At 43.2% G+C, this 22265-nt stretch overlaps 1 protein-coding gene across 2 annotated transcripts in view; it reads left to right on the top strand.

Moving 5' to 3' along the window:
• LOC127628973 (plasma membrane calcium-transporting ATPase 3-like) overlaps positions 1-22265 on the top strand; it is a 110606-nt gene that overhangs the window by 68057 nt on the left and 20284 nt on the right. For both annotated transcript variants that reach the window (XM_052105973.1, XM_052105972.1), the window contains exons 10-19: positions 561-802; positions 6153-6387; positions 6697-6876; positions 9269-9356; positions 9582-9688; positions 11653-11844; positions 18427-18640; positions 19098-19309; positions 19459-19566; positions 20550-20732. In XM_052105973.1, the coding sequence (XP_051961933.1) occupies positions 561-802; positions 6153-6387; positions 6697-6876; positions 9269-9356; positions 9582-9688; positions 11653-11844; positions 18427-18640; positions 19098-19309; positions 19459-19566; positions 20550-20732 (1761 nt within the window). The remainder of the gene's footprint in view (positions 1-560; positions 803-6152; positions 6388-6696; positions 6877-9268; positions 9357-9581; positions 9689-11652; positions 11845-18426; positions 18641-19097; positions 19310-19458; positions 19567-20549; positions 20733-22265) is intronic.

Here is a 22265-nt window from a genome sequence, read left to right as displayed (position 1 = left end):
AGTAAAAAATATAAATAAATAAAAAATATTTATCTGTTTCTTACCCACACCTATCAAATCACTTCTGAAGATATGGATTTAAACACTGGAGTCTTATGGATATGTTTTATTCTTCAAAGTTCTGGCCACCATTCATGAATGGGCCAACAGAGCTGAAATTTTCTTCTAAAAATCTGCAATGGTGTTCAGCAGAAGAAAGTTATACACATCTGGGGTGGCATGAAGGTGAGTAAATGATGAGAGAATTTTTATTTTTAGGTGAACTATTCCTTTAAACCAGCCTGATGATTTGCTTAGGTGATTAAATATGGTCTTAGGTGATTTAAGATACTTCCAACTGGGCCAAGGTGGTATTAAGCAGCCAGCTGATCACAAGTGCGCCAAACCCCTTTAAAACCAGCCAACAGACCAGTCTGACAGGCTGAGAGACCAGCAAACCATCGTAGTCCAGTTTAAGCTGTTTTCCTTCAGCAGGACAGCTCTGATAGCCCTATGCATAATTTCTCTCATGACCATCTAACGATTCTTTCTCTTCACTTTGTACCCTACTTCTCATTCAGCCACCGGATGTAGAGGGTGGTCTGCCCAAGCAGGTTGGTAATAAGACTGAGTGTGGTCTGCTGGGCTTCCTGCTGGGCCTGAAAAGAGACTATGTTCCTGTGAGAGAGCAAATTCCAGAGGAGAAGCTCTACAAAGTATACACTTTTAACTCTGTACGCAAGTCCATGAGCACTGTGGTGCAGATGCCTGACGGAAGCTTCCGCCTGTATAGCAAAGGAGCTTCTGAGATCCTACTGAAAAAGTAAGTAAACGGCATAGAGATCAACTACACGATCATGGAATTGTAACCAGTTCAAGGTGCTTTGTATTGTTTTATATGCTTACCATGCTTTTTGAAATAAGGATGTGTTCCATTCATATCAACTAATCATTTGCCTCTGACTGTAGATGTTAGGCTTGCATTAGGGTGATTATTAGTTGATTAAAATGTGGTTCTGGAAATAGTGAATGATGTTGATCAAGAAACATTTTTGTAAATCATGTTGTGCTACCTCATATGATGGCTAATTTGAAGTGAATGTTAAGTGCTTTCCAGTGGTCATTGAAAACGTCCCCTGATGGAGGGAACTAGACGTTGTGTCGATGAGTTGACACTAGGGGTCGATCCTGCGGAGCCCAGATATCTCTGAACTTGAGAAAAGGTCAGTGAGAATTGGCATGTAGAATTTGCATGCCACTCCCCCAGACATACGGGTATAAAAGGAGTGACGCTGCACATCCACATCAGGTATTGCCCTGAGGAGCCGAGCCAAAGACCCGGCTTTCAGCGGTTGGTTCAGTGTTGTGGCCGGAGGGACACAAAGTCTTGTTCCCTCGATCAAGGAACGGAGGTTATAGAACCACGCAAAGATGTTAGGTGTTGCCCAACCCGCGGCTCTACATATGTCTGCCAGAGAGGTGCCGTGGGACAACGGCCAAGAAGTCGCAACACCCCTGGTAGAATGGGCTCGTAGGCCAGCAGAGGGAGGTATGTGCTGGGCGTGGTATACTGGCGACCCAGTGGGCGATCCTCTGTTTGGAGACAGCGCTTCCCTTCTGCCGGAGCTTCTAAAGCTCTGCATGCGGTCCAAGTAGATGCAAAGAGTACACACCGGACACAGCAACGCCAAGGCTGGGTCTGCCTCCTCCTGGGGCAGCGCTTGCAGGTTCACCACCTGATCCCTAAAAGGGGTCGTGAGAACCTTGGGCACGTAACCCAGTCGGGGTCTCAGGATGACGTGAGAGTAAGCCGGACTGAACTCTAGGCACAGTTCGCTAACAGAGAACGCCTGCAGGTCCCCTACCCTCTTGATGGAGTTGAGTGCGGTCAGGAGGGCAGTCTTCAGGGAGAGCGCCTTTAGCTCTGCTGACTCAAGGCCCCGAAGGACCACGGAGAGTTAACATGAGGGAACGTGGTGCGGCCTGGTGGGGTTTAACCTCCTTGCGCCTCTCAGGAACCTGATGACCAAATTGTGCTTCCCTAAATACTTACCTTCCACTGCATCATGATATGCCGATATAGTGGCTACATACACCTTCAAGGTGGAGGGGGACAGCTAGCCCTCCAACTTTTTCTGCAGAACGGAAAGCACTGATCCATCTGCGCATCGCTGGAAGTCTTCACCACGGGAAGAACACCACTGAGCGAACAGATACCACTTCAGGCTGTAAAGTCGCCTCGTTGAGGGGGCTCTCGCCTGAGTGAACGTGTCTACCGCGTCCCGTCCAAGGGCCAGACATGGAGATTCCAGAAGTCTGTTCGTGGGTGCCAGATGGTGCCCCGTCCCTGAGAAAGAAGGTCCTTCCTCAGGGGAATTCGCCGGGGGGGGGGGGACTGTCGCGAGGAGCGTTAGGTCCGAGAACCAAATCCGGGAGGCCAATAAGGGGCCACTAAGAGGACCTGCTCCCCGTCCTCCCTGACTTTGCACAACGTCTGTGCAAGTAGCCTCACTGGGGGAAACGCCAGCTGTGTGCCAAGGCATCTGTGCCGAGGGGAGCCTCGGTCAGAGAGTACCATAGTGGGCAATGGGAGGATTCTGGGGAAGCGAACAGGTCTACCTGCGCTTTGCCGAATCGACTTCAGATCAGCTGAACCACCTGGGACTGGAGCCTCCACTCTCCCCTGAATGTAACCTGCCACGACAGCGTGTCCGCTGTGCTGTTGAGGTAGCCTGGGGTGTGAGTGGCTTGCAGTGACTTGAGTCAGTGCTGACTCCAAAGGAGGAGATGGCGGGCGAGTTGTGACATGCGGTTTGAGCATAGACCGCCTTGATGGTTGATATACGCCACCACGGATTTGTTGTCCGTCCGGAGTAACACGTGCTTGCCCCGGATCAATGGCAAAAGCCTCCTCAGGGCCAAGGGCCGGCGACTGAGTGCCCGCTGCATACGGTGCCCCATCCCAGTTGGGAGGCATCTGTCATAACCACGACGTGCCTGGAGACCTGGCCTAGCGGAACTCCTGCCCGTAATAATGCTAGGTCTGACCAGGGGCTGAGAGAGCGGCAACAAGCCTGCGCGACGAGGACGCGGTGTGTGCCGTGGCGCCATGCTCGTCTCTCGACTCGGATCTGTAGCCAGTGCTGGAGTGGTCTCATATGCATCACCTCAAATGGCGTGACCATCGCTGAGGATGCCTTATGCCCCAGGAGCCTCTGAAAGGATTTCAGTGGGACCAACGAGTTCCATCTGAACTTATGTGATGGGGCTGGACGACGAGCAGACGGGGTGCAGGGTCTGTGGCTCTGCCTGGACAGGATGTGCTGTATAGCCTCTGTCTGCATCCTCACCGTTGAGAACTGCCGGGCGAAGTCTCCAACGGTGTCACCAAACAGCCCAACCTGGGATAATGGGCGTCAAGGAAACGTACCTTGTCAGCCTCTCGCGACTCGACCAGGTCGCCTGCCGTGACCTTCGTTGCCCGGAGGGTGAAGTCAGTCAGCCTCGGATGGTTCTGCCAGGTGGAGGCGTTTTGCGGGCATAAGTGCAACTTGACCACTTGGTCCACCTGAGGAATCGCCGCGTAGCTCCTTGTTGCCCCGCCATCGAGGGTAGTGAGAGTGGAGGAGCTCATGTATCGCGTGCGGGCAGTAAAAGGTGCCTGCCATGAGGGCGTGAGCTCCTCATGCACCCCCGGGAAGAAAGGAACGAGGGCGGAGCGTGGCCGTGAGCAGCGCTCTGGCCCCAGGAATCAATCATCGAGCCGTGAGGGTTCGGGGGGAGGCGGAGGATTCCACTCTAGTCCACCGTGAAACGAACCGGCAACCCCGCTCCAGCGCTCGGTTGGAGCATACGAGCGTGACGGGGAAAGGGAGGTCCGTGGGGTTATACCCGGCGGAGAGGCTCCCACTGAGGTCCCCATATCGCCCCCAGTGCTAGCCGACACTACCTCATACCCGTAGGTAGAAGGACCAAGTCGGGGAGCGGCTGGGGTGGCTTACGCTCTTACGAGGGCGAGCCGTGACCTCAACGTAGCCAACATAGCCTCACAGTGAGGGCATGAACCATCCACAAACGCTGACTCCACGTGGGTAGCACCCAGACATGTGAGGCAGCGTTCGTGGCCATCAGACGGGGAGAGACAACGACCGCAACCAGGAAATACACACAAACGGAAAGACATCTTGAAAAAGAAGCTTCACCGCTTGCACCACTCTTTTAGATAAATATACTCTTTTATTTGTGTTTATATATATATATATATATATATATATATATATATATATATATATATATATATATCCTAAAGGATTATTAGGAACACATGTTCAATTTCTCATTAATGCAATTATCTAATCAACCAATCACATGGCAGTTGCTTCAATGCTTTTAGGGGTGTGGTCCTGGTCAAGACAATCTCCTGAACTCCAAACTGAATGTCAGAATGGGAAAGAAAGGTGATTTAAGCAATTTTGAGCGTGGCATGGTTGTTGGTGCCAGACGGGCCGGTCTGAGTATTTCACAATCTGCTCAGTTACTGGGATTTTCACGCACAACCATTTCTAGGGTTTACAAAGAATGGTGTTAAAAGGGAAAAACATCCAGTATGCGGCAGTCCTGTGGGCGAAAATGCCTTGTTGATGCTAGAGGTCAGAGGAGAATGGGCCGACTGATTCAAGCTGATAGAAGAGCAACTTTGCCTGAAATAACCACTCGTTACAACCGAGGTATGCAGCAAAGCATTTGTGAAGCCACAACACGCACAACCTTGAGGCGGATGGGCTACAACAGCAGAAGACCCCACCAGGTACCATTCATCTCCACTACAAATAGGAAAAAGAGGCTACAATTTGCAAGAGCTCACCAAAATTGGACAGTTGAAGACTGGAAAAATGTTGCCTGGTCTGATGAGTCTCGATTTCTGTTGAGACATTCAGATGGTAGAGTCACGATTTGGCGTAAACAGAATGAGAACATGGATCCATCATGCCTTGTTACCACTGTGCAGGCTGGTGGTGGTGGTGTAATGGTGTGGGGGATGTTTTCTTGGCACACTTTAGGCCCCTTAGTGCCAATTGGGCATCATTTAAATGCCACGGCCTACCTGAGCATTTTTTCTGACCATGTCCATCCCTTTATGGCCACCATGTACCCATCCTCTGATGGCTACTTCCAGCAGGATAATGCACCATGTCACAAAGCTCGAATCATTTCAAATTGGTTTCTTGAACATGACAATGAGTTCACTGTACTAAAATGGCCCCCACAGTCACTAGATCTCAACCCAATAGAGCATCTTTGGGATGTGGTGGAACGGGAGCTTCCTGCCCTGGATGTGCATCCCACAAATCTCCATCAACTGCAAGATGCTATCCTATCAATATGGGCCAACATTTCTAAAGAATGCTTTCAGCACCTTGTTGAATCAATGCCACGTAGAATTAAGGCAGTTCTGAAGGCAAAAGGGGTCAAACACAGTATTAGTATGGTGTTCCTAATAATCCTTTAGGTGAGTGTGTATATATATATATATATATAGGAATATAAATATATATATAAACGAAGTTATTCACTCCATGAGCTCTTTTTCTGCTGCTGAAGCGCCCAGGGGTGTGTGCTCAGCACAACGTAGTGTGCGAGGGGGAGAACCGCTGGAAAGCGCCGTAGAACCAACAGCTTGGAGAGATGAATGAAGATGGCAGAGGAATTCAGCTCTGTGACTGCTCTCTCGGCTCCGAAGAAGAAATCTGATGTGGATGTGCAGCGTCACTCCTTTTATACCTGTATGTCCGGGGGAGTGGCATACAAATTCCACACGCCAATTCTCATTGGCCTTTTCTCAAGATCAAAGAGGTCTGGGCTCCGCAGGAGCGACCCCTAGTGTCAACTCATCGACACAACTTTGAGTGAGTAACAGACGGTGAACCTGGATGTGTGTGGGAATTTAAAATTGAGATTGCCAGGCCTGAAAATGCCATTTTTTTCTATGTATGCTAAGCTCTAAAATTTGTCATTGTCTAAGAATTACATTTTGTGAATGCAATCTTTATAAACTGTGTTTAAAATTCCTTATAATCACAAATCACTGGAAAGGTTATGGACATTTGTTGGTCAAAAGATCTGAGAACTCTGCTGCGAAGACCCATGCCTCCCTGCTTTCTCCTCTACCTTAGGTGTTCTGGGATTCTTGGTGCCAATGGTGAGCCACGGAGTTTCAGGCCACGGGACCGAGATGAGATGGTGAAGAAAGTGATCGAGCCCATGGCGTGTGAAGGCCTCCGAACCATATGCATCGGTTATCGTGATCTTGCCTGCAACCCTGAACCTGACTGGGATAATGAAGCAGAAATTGTTACAGATCTGACCTGCATTGCTGTTGTCGGGATCGAAGATCCAGTGCGACCTGAGGTATGTCATGAGAACATCAAATAACCAAGCAATATATAGTATGTTGTGTTTTGTTTGCTGGTATGCTGTGTTCTTACCAGGCTTCTTAACAACATTTAGTTGACCATCAAGGTTGACCAGCATTTTTATGGCTATGCTGTTCCACAAGTTATACCAGCATCTAATGAGCATAAACCAGCCTGGATCAGCATGGAAATTCATGCTTGTCTTTTCAACAGGGCAGAAAGTCCTCAGATGTGTAATCGGCAATATCATGTTTATGTAATGCATATGTTCTCTTTTTCAAGCATTTCTTTGCATCTACCGTAGGTCCCTGATGCCATTCGGAAGTGTCAGAGAGCAGGCATCACTGTGCGCATGGTCACTGGTGACAACATCAACACAGCACGCGCCATTGCTGCAAAGTGTGGCATAATTCAACCCGGGGATGACTTTCTGTGCTTGGATGGCAAAGAGTTCAACCGAAGAATCAGAAATGAGAAAGGAGAGGTGAGTCAGAATAAAGAGTTCCTTGGTACATAACCTAACTTGTGGTCATAATCATGAGACATTTTAAGACCATATACTGTAAACTTGGTCTTGCTCTAAGACTGGGCCTTGGAGCAAGATCGGGTCACAGTTTTCTTGCAACTTAATAAAGTTAAACGTTACCTCAACCACTAATGTGTGGTATCTTTTCATGACCCCATATGATTTTTTCAAATGATTTTTTTATTTAATTTTTATGACAATGTCAATAAAGGATCATTTTACTTAGGACTGTCATTTGGATTCAAGGAGCCTGGCAATTCTATTTTGGAAGAACCAGCCCCCGTACACTTGGCATTTTCTCATTTGTCCTACAACCCTCCCCAACAACAGCTCTGGTTTTACTTATTATTCATTTCTGATTTAGGACATTTTTTTTAAACATTTTATGAATTTTGAAATAAATTCAGCATTTCACTGGGCAGGTGGGGGTGTTGGGGTTTAAAGGGTTAGTACACCCAACAATTTCAATTCTTTCATAATTTATTTACCCTCATGAAATCCCTGGTGTATGTATGACATTCTTTCTTCAGCAGAACACATTTGAAGTTATATAGAAAAATATCTAAGCTCAGAAGGTCCTTAAAATGCAAGTGGATTGTGATCAGACTTTTGAAGCTCCAAAAAGAACAGATAGTCAGCATAAACATTATCCATACGACTCCAGTGGTTAAATTAATGTCTTCTAAAGTGACACAATCGCTTATGGTGTGAATAAGATCAATATTTAACTACTTTTTAACTCAAATTTCAGCAGCAGTATGCACATGTGACATAATCACGTTGGGATGTGAGAACTGATGCACGTACAACACACATGGAAGAGCAGTGCTGTTTACAACCAAGTAGAAGGAATGCTGTACAGAAGTTTAGTTGGTTTCGGTTTAAAATCTGTATTTGCATCTGTTTGATATGCAAATTTTCACACCAGAGACCACATTAACTCAGCTCTCTCATTAAAGTGTATACTGTTGCTTACCGTAGTGATGGTTTATAGTTAAATAGTACTTAAATATTTAGTTTTTCGCATCAAAAGTGATAGTTTCCCTTTAGAAGACATTCATTTAACTGCTGGAGTTGTATGGATTATGTTTATGCTGACTGTCTATTATATTTGGAGCTTCAAAAGTCACCATCCACAAGCATTTTAAGGACTTACTGAGCTGAGATAAGTGTCTATTTCTCTTTTATATATCTATATATATATATATATATATATATATATATATATATATATATATATATATATATAAAATATTGATTTTTTTTTTTGGGTTAACCATATGTAACAATTAAAGGTAGGCAAGGAGGAGATGTGAACTGGCTGAACAGTCAGCATAAACTTTAATGATATAAGTGAACTTAAAAGAAACATAAACAAACACAGACACACATACAACACGGCCGCGTGCGTCTCTCTCTCTCTTGAACCAGTGTGTCCTCACGGCCCGGCCCCACCCTACTCCTCGTCACACCTCCTCCATTGCCCGACACAGGCCGGGAGAAACCATGACGCACTTCCCTCCCCTCTCTTCCTGGTCGTGCTTGCCGTCAGGTCATCCCTGGCTTTCTGGAGCCCTGGGAGAGACAAGAGGAGGGAAAGGGGAGCGAGACAGAGTAAGCGAAGCGACAGTGAGAGAGGAGAGAGAGAGAGAAAATTGCTCACCGGTTTCCGGACACGCTTTCGCCTGGTCCTCAATAGCTCTACCACCATCTGGTTGACGACAGCACGCTCCTGGCCGGCAGACAGCAGCGAATCCTCCGGCCCCTGGCGGATGGTCGCGGCTGCTCCCCTGGTGGATGGCAGTGGCAAGGACTCCGCGACAGCACATCCCTCCTCCCTCCTGGGTTTCAGCACCACTGTAACAGGTAAAGGATGGGCAAGGAGGAAGAAGGAACTGGCTGAACAGTCAAGATAAAGTTTAATGGTAAACTTAAAATAAACATAATCAAACATGCAGCACGGTCTAGTGCATCTCTCTCTCGCATCGGTGTCTCCAGCCGTTCCTTTATCTCACTCTCCCGCTGATCAGCTGATTCAGCGCTGGTCATGCTCCATCACGGCCCGGCCATGCACTCCTCCTCGACACATCATCCCTTTAAGGAATCTTTTTTTTTCTATTTTCTGTAAAGCTGCTTTGGAACAATATGCATTGTAAAAAGTGCTTTACAAATTATATTGAATTGATTTGAATAAATTGAGCATTTCCTCTATTTCAGTTCATTAAAATGGACAGCCTGGTTCTTACAGGAATTACTTGGTCTGGATCTGGGCTTCAAGGGGTCTAGTCTGGTCTGTGTCTTGGAGGGTCTGATCTTGACTTCAACTCTGCTGTATATGTTTTGTGTTTAGGTTGAACAGGAGAGGATTGATAAGATCTGGCCCAAGCTAAGAGTTCTGGCACGCTCTTCCCCAACAGACAAACACACTCTTGTAAAAGGTGAGATGCTCTCTCCATCCACTCATCACTCTCACACCTAGCCTCACCTGCCTCTTAACATATATTTACAATGTAAATTTGTGACTGAATAGACCACATATACAATTAATTAAAGTATCAGTCTGATAAATTCATCTTCTGTGTTGACAGTAGTTATATTCAATGATTGGTCAAGGTTATGTACTAGCTGGTAATTGTTTGCTGGGTGATGATGCCATTATGCAGGCATCATTGACAGCACTGTTTTGGAGCAGAGACAGGTGGTGGCCGTAACTGGTGATGGGACCAATGACGGACCAGCTCTGAAGAAGGCAGATGTGGGCTTCGCGATGGTGAGCACATGAGAGGCTGACAATCGCTTCCTGTGTCTGTTTCTCTCAAATATATACATATATTCATCCATCCAAGAGGTAGTTTAACAGATGAATACTGATGAAAGATGAATATTGATTTATCGGATGCCTCATTCATTTTATGTTAAAAATCACATGGGCACATCGAATAAGGGAGTGGGAAGATTGCATTTTAACACAACAAGATCTTAATCCTACTGCTGATTCGAGTTCAGAAAAAAAGATTTTGCTCCAATGAATCGTACTTCGATGCATGTATTGCTTAAATACCCCATGAAATCAAAAAGAGTGTTTTGTGCCTTTCAGTGCAAGGGCCCTATTTTAAGAGGGCTAGCGCTAAGCTTTAAGACATGGCCATGAAGTTTTAGTATTTTCATACAAGCATGTGATAAGTCTAGGTACAAGTATGTCTGGCAAATCTGCAACGTGCTAATGGGCTGAGTCATTTGCAATTGAATTCTGAGGTTCTTCTCAGGTTATTGCACCATCTGCATCCTATTATGTTATTTCTTGACAAGCACCTGTGATATAAACAAAAACAGCAAATTAATAAGAAGTTGGTAGGGTAATGGACTGTATGCAATTAATTAGAATAATTAAAAATGATGTTCTTTTCGTGCATTAACGGCATCCTTGTTGAATATCAGGCATATTTCTATGACTGTGACACACTTATTTTATATGTATGGAAAATGTGATTCTCATTAGAAATTGGAAGTACACTCCATTATATTATAGAGAATGTAAGAAAAATGTTCATCTACTGACACTCAAATCATGGCTAGTATTAACAGTGATTGTATCGGAACGCATTTCAGTTCTACCGTTCGATTTTGAAAAATGTAATTCATTTATATAAAAACATTATAATATATATATATATTTCTAAATTCAAATTACACTTCAAATGAAGTGTATAATCAAATAACATAGTCAAAAAATAATACCAATTCCAAATATTTTACTCTCTCCGACTTCCAATGGCCCCTTTTACAGTGACTTAAAAATCAGTCTACTACTACAGGTGGAACAATACAAATACAAATTAGACCATAAATACAATTGTAAATTTAAACAATAAAAATAATAATAATTGAAAAATAAACCATGAACTATAGATAGTTTAACACAAATCTCATACATTTTTTATTCTTAAAACAGATACAACAGTGATCGTCATGGACTTAATTTAAATGTTCCACTATATTTTCAGATTTTGGACATGAAATTTATTACCACCTGATGGTGGAATTTTTAAACTGCAAACGGAGAAACTGAGTTTAAACATTGTGCTGAAAACAGACCTGCTTTTGAAATGTCTAATTGCCTTGTTGCACTTCATAACTTCATTAACATACAATACACCCACAGTTTGCACATGCACAGCCGTAGATAGCACAAACATGCCCACTTTAAGCTTTAAGTGCTTTAAGCTGGTACAAAATTGCATTTCGAATTAGTGCTCTCACGAAAATTGGATAAGATGAAATTAAGCCCATGTCTTTTTGATTTGGAGCCATTTGAGTGTCTGTAGACCTAAAAGTTGGCAAAATTAACCTTTAGATAGAGAAATATCCAAAATATCCATTTAAAAATCTTTGCATTTTCTTTTAAAGGCTTTCTGTTCTGGGAAAATAGACCAAAAAATTAATGACTCATGCTGCACTACACACATTTTTGTCCAATAAAATGTTCTGTAGAGCGACAAAGTCCCTCCATCTAATACGATCTGCAGTCGACTAGAAAGTAGCAAATCACGATTCATGGCTATGAATCACACTAACAAAATAGCCTATTGGCTATTTAAAAAAAAAAAGCTACTAAATGCCGCCCCATACTTTGTTTCAAGGTAAATGCACAGGAAAGAATACTTTGCTTGTCAAGTGATTTTATGGAATCTTTAAAATGTTTCTCTCTTTTTCTTTTTCTCTTACTCTTTCTAGGGCATAGCGGGAACTGATGTAGCTAAAGAAGCCTCTGACATCATCCTGACTGATGATAACTTCTCCAGCATTGTGAAGGCTGTCATGTGGGGGAGGAATGTGTATGACAGCATCTCCAAGTTCTTGCAGTTTCAGCTTACTGTCAATGTAGTGGCCGTCATAGTAGCTTTCACTGGGGCCTGCATCACACAGGTACCACAAGCATACACAAACATACACACTTGCTTGGTCAGTGTCATTTGTTTTAGAATGCACTGCAAAAAATCATATTCTTCACCTAGTACCCAGTATTTTTGTGTTGTTTTCCAGTAATATCCTTAAAACCAGCTAAATTTACTTGAGAAATTAAATTGTGTAAAATAATGTTGATTATAATTTAGATTATACTGAAATGATAATTCCAGATAATCTATCCTGAATTAAATAAATGTTTACCCCACTGACAAATAGTTTTTTAAACATAAACCTCACAAAATGTTGTTAGTAAAACAAAGATATAATTCAAGTAATTCAAGATATATTCTCTATATGTTTTGCAATCTTGTTTTAAGGATGTTTAGATACTGAGTTCTAAAATACTGAGCACTAAAATAGTTTTTCACTGTGTATAATGTTGCGCTGGGTGCAAGACAAAGGTTTACACATTGCTCCGACAAACGCTAACATTTCAAACATTAAAAATAATTGTCCGTTTGATTTAGAATGTTTCTTAAGAAACATTAAAGTCCAGGTTCAGAACAAGTTAAGCTTAATCGACAGCATTTGTGGCATAATGTTGATTACCACAAAAAGCTCATTTTGACTCATTTTGAAAGCAAAAATCGAGGTTACAGTGAGGCACTTTCAATGGGAGTGAATGGGGACAAGTTTAGGATGATTTAAAGACAGAAATGTGAAGCTTATAATTTTAAACGCACTTACATTAAATCTTAAATAATTTAATTAAATAATTTGAGCTGTAAAGTTGTTTAATCGTGCGCAGTTTATACAGTGAAGAAAAACACACTTGAGCAGCAGAAGAACACAGACATGCGTTACGTTCTTGCGCTCAAAACACTTGATGGAGCGCAAATCCGAACTAAGGGATCTCAATGTGTGTTCTAAGTATTAAACTATATTTAACTTGACACAGTGACCTAAAAAAAATTATGTTTATGACGCAACGCACACGAGACGCTACACAAGCATGTCTGACGCAGGTGTAAATTGACGGGTCCTTAAACAAGCCCTCATAATAAATCTCCAACTGATTGACAAATTCACTTGTGAAATGGATTGCTGTGAACTGTGTGCCAATGATTGACTTATGATCAATAATATGGTAGTAAACAATACATTGTATTCTAAAGCCACTTTTTGTATTGTCTTATCAATGATGAACTTTTCTGCCACAAGAATGTATAATGCATTTTAATTATCTGAATATATATATATATATATATATATATATATATATATATATATATATATATATATATATATATATATATATATATATATATTATTATTATTATTATTTTTTTTATATCTATTTAAAGATAACTATGTATCATTATTTCATCATTATGTATTGAATTATATTTATATGAGGGGCTTTCTCCACAAATATTTATATATGAGATTAAATGTGATTAATCGCGATTAATTAATCGGGACACCATTTAATTAATTTGATTAAAAATTTGAATCGATTGACAGCCCTAATATATATATATATATATATAATATGTACTGTAATTGATATTCTGAAGTTTGAGTGCACTTGTGAAAATGTTTCTATTTTACATTTTTCTAATTTAATAATTTATTTTTCATTGCAAATTATATAAAAAATTGTGCAAACTCTATGATTATGATATAATAATGCATGTGAATTTTCACAGAGCATCTTATGAAAGTGCTTTAATGAAAGAAAACCTGTGGTAACACTTTATTTTGATGATTTTGAATGTGACTATGATTTAATGAGGGTGTACCTGTATGCTGGGTTGGAAAACTCAAGGATTAATAGTGGTGTTTTCCTTATTACATCACGTGTTGTTCTGAAAGCAAAAAGAAACGAATGAAACAGGCTGTTATCTGCGTAGCCTGACCAAAGCAAAGCGGGCATGTTTACTCGTGTGATTAACTGAAAGTGAAGCACTGCCAGCATGTGATGCATTAATGGCTTGCATGCGCTGCACTAGTCTGTTGGGTGTACTGCAGTCGAGTCACATTTTAACTTTTTGTTTAGCCTCCCATTCAGCTCATGTAATCATCATATGATCTTGAAGCGTGTTCCGACGCCTCTTCGGTTCATGAGGGGGACCACGATTCTCTTCCCGCCTCTGAGCTTTCCGTCCGCGATAAAAAATCAGCGGAGGAATTGCTCGATGTGGTTACTCGTGCGGTTGCCAGACTCCAGTTGGACTGGCCACGCCAAAAAGAGACTCCCAAACCCTCCAAATTAGGGGATAGATATTATTATTACAGCTGTATTACAGGCGTACCAGGCTGACCTGCTGGACGACCTGAGTGTGGGTGCTGCGCTCGACGAACAATCTTTCTCTGAGCTCGACCAAGCAAACAGCCCATGCTATTGGGCTATCACCCCTCCCAGTACCCCCTTCGAAGCCTCTCCATTCCTGCCACCTCTTGATGTTTCGGGTGGCAAAGGCTCCCATCAAAAGTTGGGTGTTTTTGCTGTTCTCTGCATTTATTCAGGACGCGAAACACTCGACAACCCCTCAACAGGAAGTGTTAAAATCTAATACCCATCTCAGAGATCCTGGCAGCTTAGTAACTTCTGCCAGATATATACTTTTTCTGTGGGACTTAAAAACATTATGAAAGGGCATCAGGATTTAATTCACTGCCGCCTTCCGTGTTTCAACAGCGTGGTTCTCACTACCGTAAACCGGATTTCTTTTTTATGTCTACTGTGAAAAGCAAATCTCCTAGTTAAAGGGGCCATGGAATGTGTTCCCCTTCCAGAGAGATAGTTAGGTTATTACACTAAGTACTTCCTGGTTCTCATGGAGGGTGAGGGGTGGCATCTGGCTTAGATCTTAAAGCTTGAACTGCCCAGTCTGGGTGTTCAAGTCCTAGATGCTGCCTATCAATACGATCATGTCTCAAGCCCTACGTCTCGTTTGGCTGGTCACCATCGATCTTATGACGCACTTCTTTACTTCATTTATAAGTTCTGCCACAACACAGGAAGTTCCTGAGGTTCACTTTCGGGGGCGAAGTCTTCCAGTGTCAGGTTCTTCCATTAGGCCTAGCCCTTTTTACCCTCACATTCACAAATGCATGATGTAGCGCTGGCTCCTTTGTGATTCCGGGGCATCTGCATTCTGAATTATATGGACAACTGGCTGATCCTAGCACAGTTCCAGGAACTGGCAGTTCAGCACAGGGATATTGTCTTAGTTCATCTGGTTTCTCTGGGGTTGAGGCTCACTCTAAGTGCGTCTTGTTGTCACAGGCTGCTAACGACAGACGCCTCCCTGACGGGCTGGGTAGCGGCCTTAAGTGGACGTCCAGCTTAAGGGGATAGGAGGGTCGTCAGCTCGGTTGTCACAGTCACTGTCTCGAGTTGATGGCTGTATTTCTGGCCCTGAAATACTTCCTCCTGAGGCTGCCATGTCTTGGTGCGGGTGGGCAATACAGCGGTAGCCTCTCACATAAATCATCAGGGAGATCCACGTTCTTGTCAGCTGTATTTCTGATGTGTCTGATTCTCCTTAGGGCCCAGGGTAAGCTCCTGTCACTCAGGGCAGTTATATCCCTGGATGCCCGTATGTGGGAGCAGATTTACTGTCCAGACAGAAAATACCAACAGGGGAGTGAAAACTCCACCCTAAGGTAGTAGTTGGCCAGAGTTCGCCAGCAAGAGTCTTGCTTCTTACTGATAGCACCGCGCTGGCCGAACAGGGTTTGGATCTCGGGGCTAATTTCTTTCCTCGACGGCTCGCCTTGGGCGATTCCGAACAGGAAGGATCTTTTTTCTCAGGCACAGGGGACAGTATTTCATCCCTGCCCCGAATTGTGGAATCTTTCATGCTTGGCCCCTAAGGGTACCAACTGAGGGACACAGGGCTTTCTCCTGAGTTTATCGAGACCATTTTAAATGCGGGCTTCTTCCACTTGGAACAAGTTTGGGTGAGATCGTATAGGGCAGAAGAGCACCTCTTCGCCTCTATGAAGAGCGCAATGTCTCCTCTACTTCTCCCTGAGTCACCCAGCCCCCTTGGGTCTGGACGTTAAGACACATACATGACCCAGAATGCATCTGTATGCGGTTCTTTCCCCGGTTTCTCTGCTTCCGGGAGTCTTGGCTAATGTTCACCAGCAAGGGTCTTGCCTCCTACTAATGGTGCTGCACTGGCCGAACAGGATATGGTTCTTGGAGTTAATATCTGTCCTCGACGGCTCGCCTTGGGCGATTCCGAACAGGGAGGACGTTCTTTCTCAGGCTCAGGGGACATATTCATCCCCGGCCCGAAGTGTGAAACCTTTCATGCTTGGCCCCTGTAGGGTACCAACTGAGGTTCACAGGGCTTTCTCCTGAAGTTATCGAGACCATTGCAAGTGCTAGGGCTCCCTCCACTTGGAACTGATCTGGGTAGATTTTACAGGGCAGAAGAGGACCTCTTCACCTCTGTTGATAGCGCAATGTCTCCTTTACTTCTCCTCGAGTCACCCAGTCCCCCTCCCTCGGGGGTGCTGATCGTGGTGGCGCATACTTGGCACAAATGCTCCTGCATGCATTTCCTTCTAATAAGTTCATATTACAGAACCAGCTAACTGCCAGTTTGCTTCAGTTCTGGATTTTCTGTAGAAAGAACTGTCAGCGGGCACTTGCCTCGCCACTGCCAGATTCTATGTGGCCTCCACTTCGGTTTGCCACACCTTGGTGGGCGGGGTGCCCTCTAAGAGGCATCCTTGCTAGGACCTCTTCATAGGGTAAGACCCCCCTTTTAAACCTCTAGAGTCAGCGTTTGGTAGACTTCTGACTCTCAAGATGGTTTTTCTTATGGCAATTACATCTCTAAGGAGAGTGGGGTACCTACAGGCTCTGTCTCTTTTGCCAGCCTGTTTTGAGTTGCCCCAGGTAGGACCAAAAGCATTATTTGCACCCTCACCCTGACTACCTGTCCAAGGTGCCTTTCGCGACCCGTGGCCAGTTATTCTCTAAGCCTTCTGCTCCCTGCCGTTTGTAATGCCGGAGCAGCTAAGACTTCTCAGACTTTGTCCAGTCTGTACCCATCAGACTTATGTCCACCGCATTTGCTAGTGGCATAAAGTCAGGGCAGCAATTCTTCACTTGGAAGCCGTGACCGGGTGGCGGTCACATCCTGGCAGACTATGTCACTTTGAGTGAGGGACATTACTGCCCGGGCCTACGAGGCGCGCGATCAAGCTTCGCCAGTAGGTTTTAGGGCGCACTCTACCAGAGGGCTCTCCTCCTCTAAAGCCTTGGCTAGAGGTCTCCCTCTGCAGCAAGTTTGTGGTGCGGCAGGTTGGTCCTCTCCTCACACATTCATTAGACTTTTATAGTTTGGATGTTCTTGCCACTCCGGGCTCTTATGCCCTTGAGTCGACATCTCAAGCTCATGTCTGAACAAGTTTGTGATGCGGCAGGCTGGTCCTCTCCGCACACATTCATAAAATTTTTATGGTTTAGATGTTTATGCTACTCTGGGCTCTTACGCCCTTGAGTCGACATCTCAAGCTCATGTCTGAGACCTCTCGCATTCTTGTGAGCACACTTCACAACCGTAGGGGTCCGGACAGCCCCAGTGCGGCGGCGTGGGTATTGCGTTCCCAAAAGCGATTAGCAAAAGCGCAGCATCATAGTGAAGCTTTTTGTAAAGGGAACGTCTCGGGATGCCCCAGGACTGCTCTTCAAAAAGAAGTATCTGACGACACCTGGTGACGCATCCATTTATAGCCTGACCACAGGTGCGTCTAATGATTATATCAGCCGAGGCTATAAATTCCGGTCAATGTTCATTGACGTGTTACACACATATTCACAGCTCGGTCACAACTAGGATTGTTCCTAAAAGCACTTAGCAAAAGCGCAGCATCTCGTTCCGCTTTTTTCAGGGAACAAGGGTTACATACGTAACCCGAGACGTTTTACGGCGTTATGTCATCATGGCAACGAAGTTGGAAAATGTTATATTACTTGACACAAATAGGTCAGCAATCGATTTTATCACACGAAAATAATTTTAACACACATATTGTTTACGTCTTGAGGCTATACTTTTGAAAAAGTGACTTTGAAATGTATTTATTTTTATTGGCCCCATTCACTTCAATTGTAAGTGCCTCACTGTAACCTAGATTTTTTTTTTAAGAGAAGGAGGGAAAAGTTTAAATAAATTTTTGTGGTAATTAACATTATACCACAAATGCTGTCGATTAAGCTTAACTTGTATTGAACCAAGAATTTTCCCTTAACTGTCGTAATAACACACTTATCTTGTGGGGCAGATAGTTCATACACTACTAATCTAACAAACCCAACACCTGTTGGAATTTGTTGTTAGTTGATGATTATTATCATTTTTTGGTCGGTTATAGCTGTGTGTCATGTAGGTAAGGGGAACTGACTGCATTGCACCTCACAAGCTCTTGCTGTAGCAATCGAAATCCTTAATTAAACCGGCCACTGGGCCCTCTGCTGGAGACGGGTGTGACTGCTTTCACTCACTGCACTCAGAACTCTAGTGTCAAGTGTTGTTCAGTTGTGCCCTCTTTTTTTATTCTGCTTGCATGAAGGACTCTCCACTCAAAGCAGTGCAGATGTTGTGGGTAAATCTTATCATGGATACATTTGCCTCTTTGGCTCTTGCAACTGAGCCCCCCACTGAAGCCCTGCTGCTTCGGAAACCTTATGGCCGTAACAACCCCCTCATCTCCCTCACAATGATGAAGAACATCCTGGGACATGGAGTCTATCAGCTCATCATCATCTTCACCCTACTGTTTGTTGGTAGGACAGAGAGCTTTACAATCATTACAAAAGTTTCGCCTTTTACATTATTTCAGTGTTGAATTAATAATTAATAATTATGATGGAACTCTTTACTGACAGTTTGGGAGCATACAGCTCACATTTGCATTGATTTACATTTGTTCGTCAACCAGATGCTTTTTTTCTAAGTGACTTACAGATTAGAATAATACAAGCAGAAGCAATTGATCTAAGGGAAATAATAAGACACTATCATAGAAAATTTTAGTTGAGTACTAGAATAGTATGACACTAAAACAGACCAGCTGTAACCACATATATAAGATCATAGTAATGTATAAAGTAAATTTACCAGTATATAAAGATTAGGTTATAGATTACAAACATATTCAACAATGCCAATATTTCAAATGTTAAATATATTGTTTTTATGACTGAAGTAAACTGATCTCATTCTCCTTTTCATTCTCCTAAGGAGAAAAAATCTTCAACATCGACAGTGGGCGCAATGCCCCGTTACACTCCCCACCCTCTGAGCACTACACCATCATCTTCAACACCTTCGTCCTGATGCAGCTCTTCAACGAGATCAATGCCCGCAAGATCCATGGTGAAAGAAACGTGTTTGATGGCATCTTCGGAAATCCAATCTTCTGCAGTATTGTTCTGGGAACATTTGTAATGCAGGTCAGAGATACCGTAGTCTGCTTTGTGCTCCATGAGGTTGAAGTTATACATTAAATCAAGTGAGAGAGTGACTTGCATACATTTTTGACTCTGCAAAGAAAGATGGTGTTGACAATAGTGTTTGGTTATGTGTTTTGATCTCTGTGCAGATTGTAATTGTGCAGTTTGGGGGGAAGCCCTTTAGCTGTTCCCCTCTAAATATGGAGCAATGGCTGTGGTGCCTCTTCGTGGGAGTCGGCGAACTGCTGTGGGGCCAGGTAGGAGAAAGTGAGAGAGAGAAAGAGAAAAAGAATGAATAAGAAGAAAGACTATCGATGAGCTTATGACTGAAGGTGTTCAGAAGTAATGAGGAACTCATAAGATTCTTTAAGATTATTGCAGATATGACATCATTTTTGGTCATATTTGCCCATTTTGAGATTATTGGCGTCAGCTAACTGTCCCCAATTGGCCGATTAACATAACTGGTCATTCCGCCTTTTGTGTAATTGTTTTTGTTTTATAATTTGTTTTTGTGAATTATGAGTAAATATCACATAAAATAAAATAAGTGTATGTGTAAATTCAGCAATTCTGTGTACATTTGATCTGCCATAATTTAACTCCAAGTTTTCTGCTGAACACAAACAAGGATTTTTAGAAGAATATCTCAACTAGGTCCTCACAATGCAAGTGAATGGGTACCAACATTTTGAAGCTCCAAAATGCATATAAAGGCAGCATTAAAGTAATCCATATGACTCAGTGGTTAAATCTATATCTTTAGAAGTGATATGAGTGGGTGAGGAAAAAAAGCTCAATATTTAAGTAATGTTTTATTATATATTCTTCTCCCTGCCCAGTAGGTGGCGATATGCAGGAAGAATGTGAATTGCCAAAAACAAAAGGAGAAGAATGTGAAAGTGAAGGTGAAGGTGGAGAAAGGATTTAAATGTTGATCTGTTTCTTACCCACACCTAGATAGATGAGAAATTCTTCTTAAAATCTTGTTTGTGTTCAGCAGAAGAAAGTCATACACATCTGGGATGTCATACGTGTGTGTAAATTATGTGAACATTTTTATTTTTATGTGAACTATTCCTTGAAGTCTGGCTTAAATGCATTATACTTTGTGGAACCACTGTATAGCAACCACCCTGCTCTCTGGATGGGTTTTCGACCTCAGCCATTAAAAAAACCCGGTTGAACCCCTCGCATGGACACTCTCAACATTTTTTTCTCCCTCTTCTCTTGATTTCAGCTGATCGCCACAGTGCCCACTAGTCACCTTAAGTGTCTGAAGGAGGCGGGTCATGGTCCGGGTACAGACGAGATGATGGAAGACGAGCTGGCAGAGGATGAAGAGGAGATTGACCATGCTGAGAGAGAGCTACGCAGGGGGCAGATTCTCTGGTTCAGAGGCCTTAACCGTATCCAGACTCAGGTGCTGTGCTTGACACCCCTCACTCGCCAATCCCTCTAGTAGAAGTAGTAACCGCAGTAGCAATAGTTATAAAACGTGAATTCCACAGGCCGTAGAACTTACGTCTATTCAAAAATGCACTTTTGCTTTCTCCTTTTTTTTCCTCCTCTCTCCTTCTCTTCACCCTGCTCCCTATAGAGTCTAGACCCTATTTGAGTTACCTGCATTAGTTCATCCTTACCTCTTCCCTTCTCTCTTTCCACCTCTCCCTCGCTCATCTATCTGTGGGGACCCTTCGCTAAATAAGCATAGATTTCCCAACAAGAATCTATAACATGCCCCCTCTCCTGTGCTCAGAGCTCTGGTTTGTCACTTTATTATGTTACTCGAGTCCTTTAAAGTCCTAATTTATTGCTTAGTAACTCATTTGCCTTTGAGTAGCAGCACAGAATCAGCTGCATCCAGATCTAGTGTGTGGGACCTTACAGGAGAGCTTAGAAACATTTGTGAAAGACTGAGACAGTGGTTGACCCATCATTTACTCATCCTCTTGTTGTTCCAAACCATAATTTATTTCTTTCTTATGTGGAGCACAAAGTCTGAAGAACGTTGATGCTGCTCTTTTTTAAATGAAAGTGAATGGTGACTGAGGTTTTCAGTCGCCTTTCTGTACCACGGATGAAAATAAAATGATGTGGGTTTGAAACAACATGAGGGTGAGTAAATGATGACAAAATGTTCATTTTGGGGTAAATTATACCTTTAATTTTGTAGGCTTTAGTACAATTTAATGGTGCACTCGGTAATTAAAAAAAAATGTGTTATCTTGAACTTGCACACTGACACCTAGTGGCATGGATGCAGCATCATTCCAACACAATAGTTTTCAGTTACCGAACCATTGTAGAAATTCACTATTCACAGTCAGCTATGATTAATTTAATCCACGAGTGAAAGTGTCCAATAACAGGGTGGTTACTGAGATTAAGCGAGTAGTATACAGCCATATTTATATGATCATAACATGGCTGCCTCCATGAGGGGACCCTCTCCATGTAGACTAAAACTACCCTGTCCATGTAGTTGTGCTTATTGTAGTTCTTTATCCGTAACACATGGTTTGTGTATTTCTGTGTATGGGTGTGTTTGCATGGAATCATTGTTCTGGTTTGCCTTCTGGAGCGTGCTCCCTCGTGTGTGTTGTTTCATTTCCTGATTTTGAATTTCAATTGAGCTAGAAGGAAACATGGTGTAGTCGTTGTGGAAGGATGGATTTTTTATTTGGTCTGCTGAGTTGTAAGTAGTGGTTATGGCACAATCAGTAATTGTTGTATCACTGCAATTTAAAAGGACATGTATAGCAGAAAGAGCTTTGATAATACTCTGGACACCCTGAAAGCATATACACATGAATGAATGCTCAACATAACACAGTATAGCGCTCACTCTTTTGGGCACTTTCTTGCTGATATGCATCATCAGTGAGCACACTTGATGGTACGATACAGCATTATGAAGATATTTTTTTTAATTTGAGTGCCTGGTATAGATTAC

The sequence above is a fragment of the Xyrauchen texanus genome, chromosome 35 (genome assembly GCF_025860055.1).
Source record: "Xyrauchen texanus isolate HMW12.3.18 chromosome 35, RBS_HiC_50CHRs, whole genome shotgun sequence".
Classification (NCBI taxonomy): Eukaryota; Metazoa; Chordata; class Actinopteri; order Cypriniformes; family Catostomidae; genus Xyrauchen; species Xyrauchen texanus.
The sequence above is the reverse complement of the archived record's forward strand: the minus strand, read 5'-3'. Positions and strand labels throughout refer to the sequence as shown.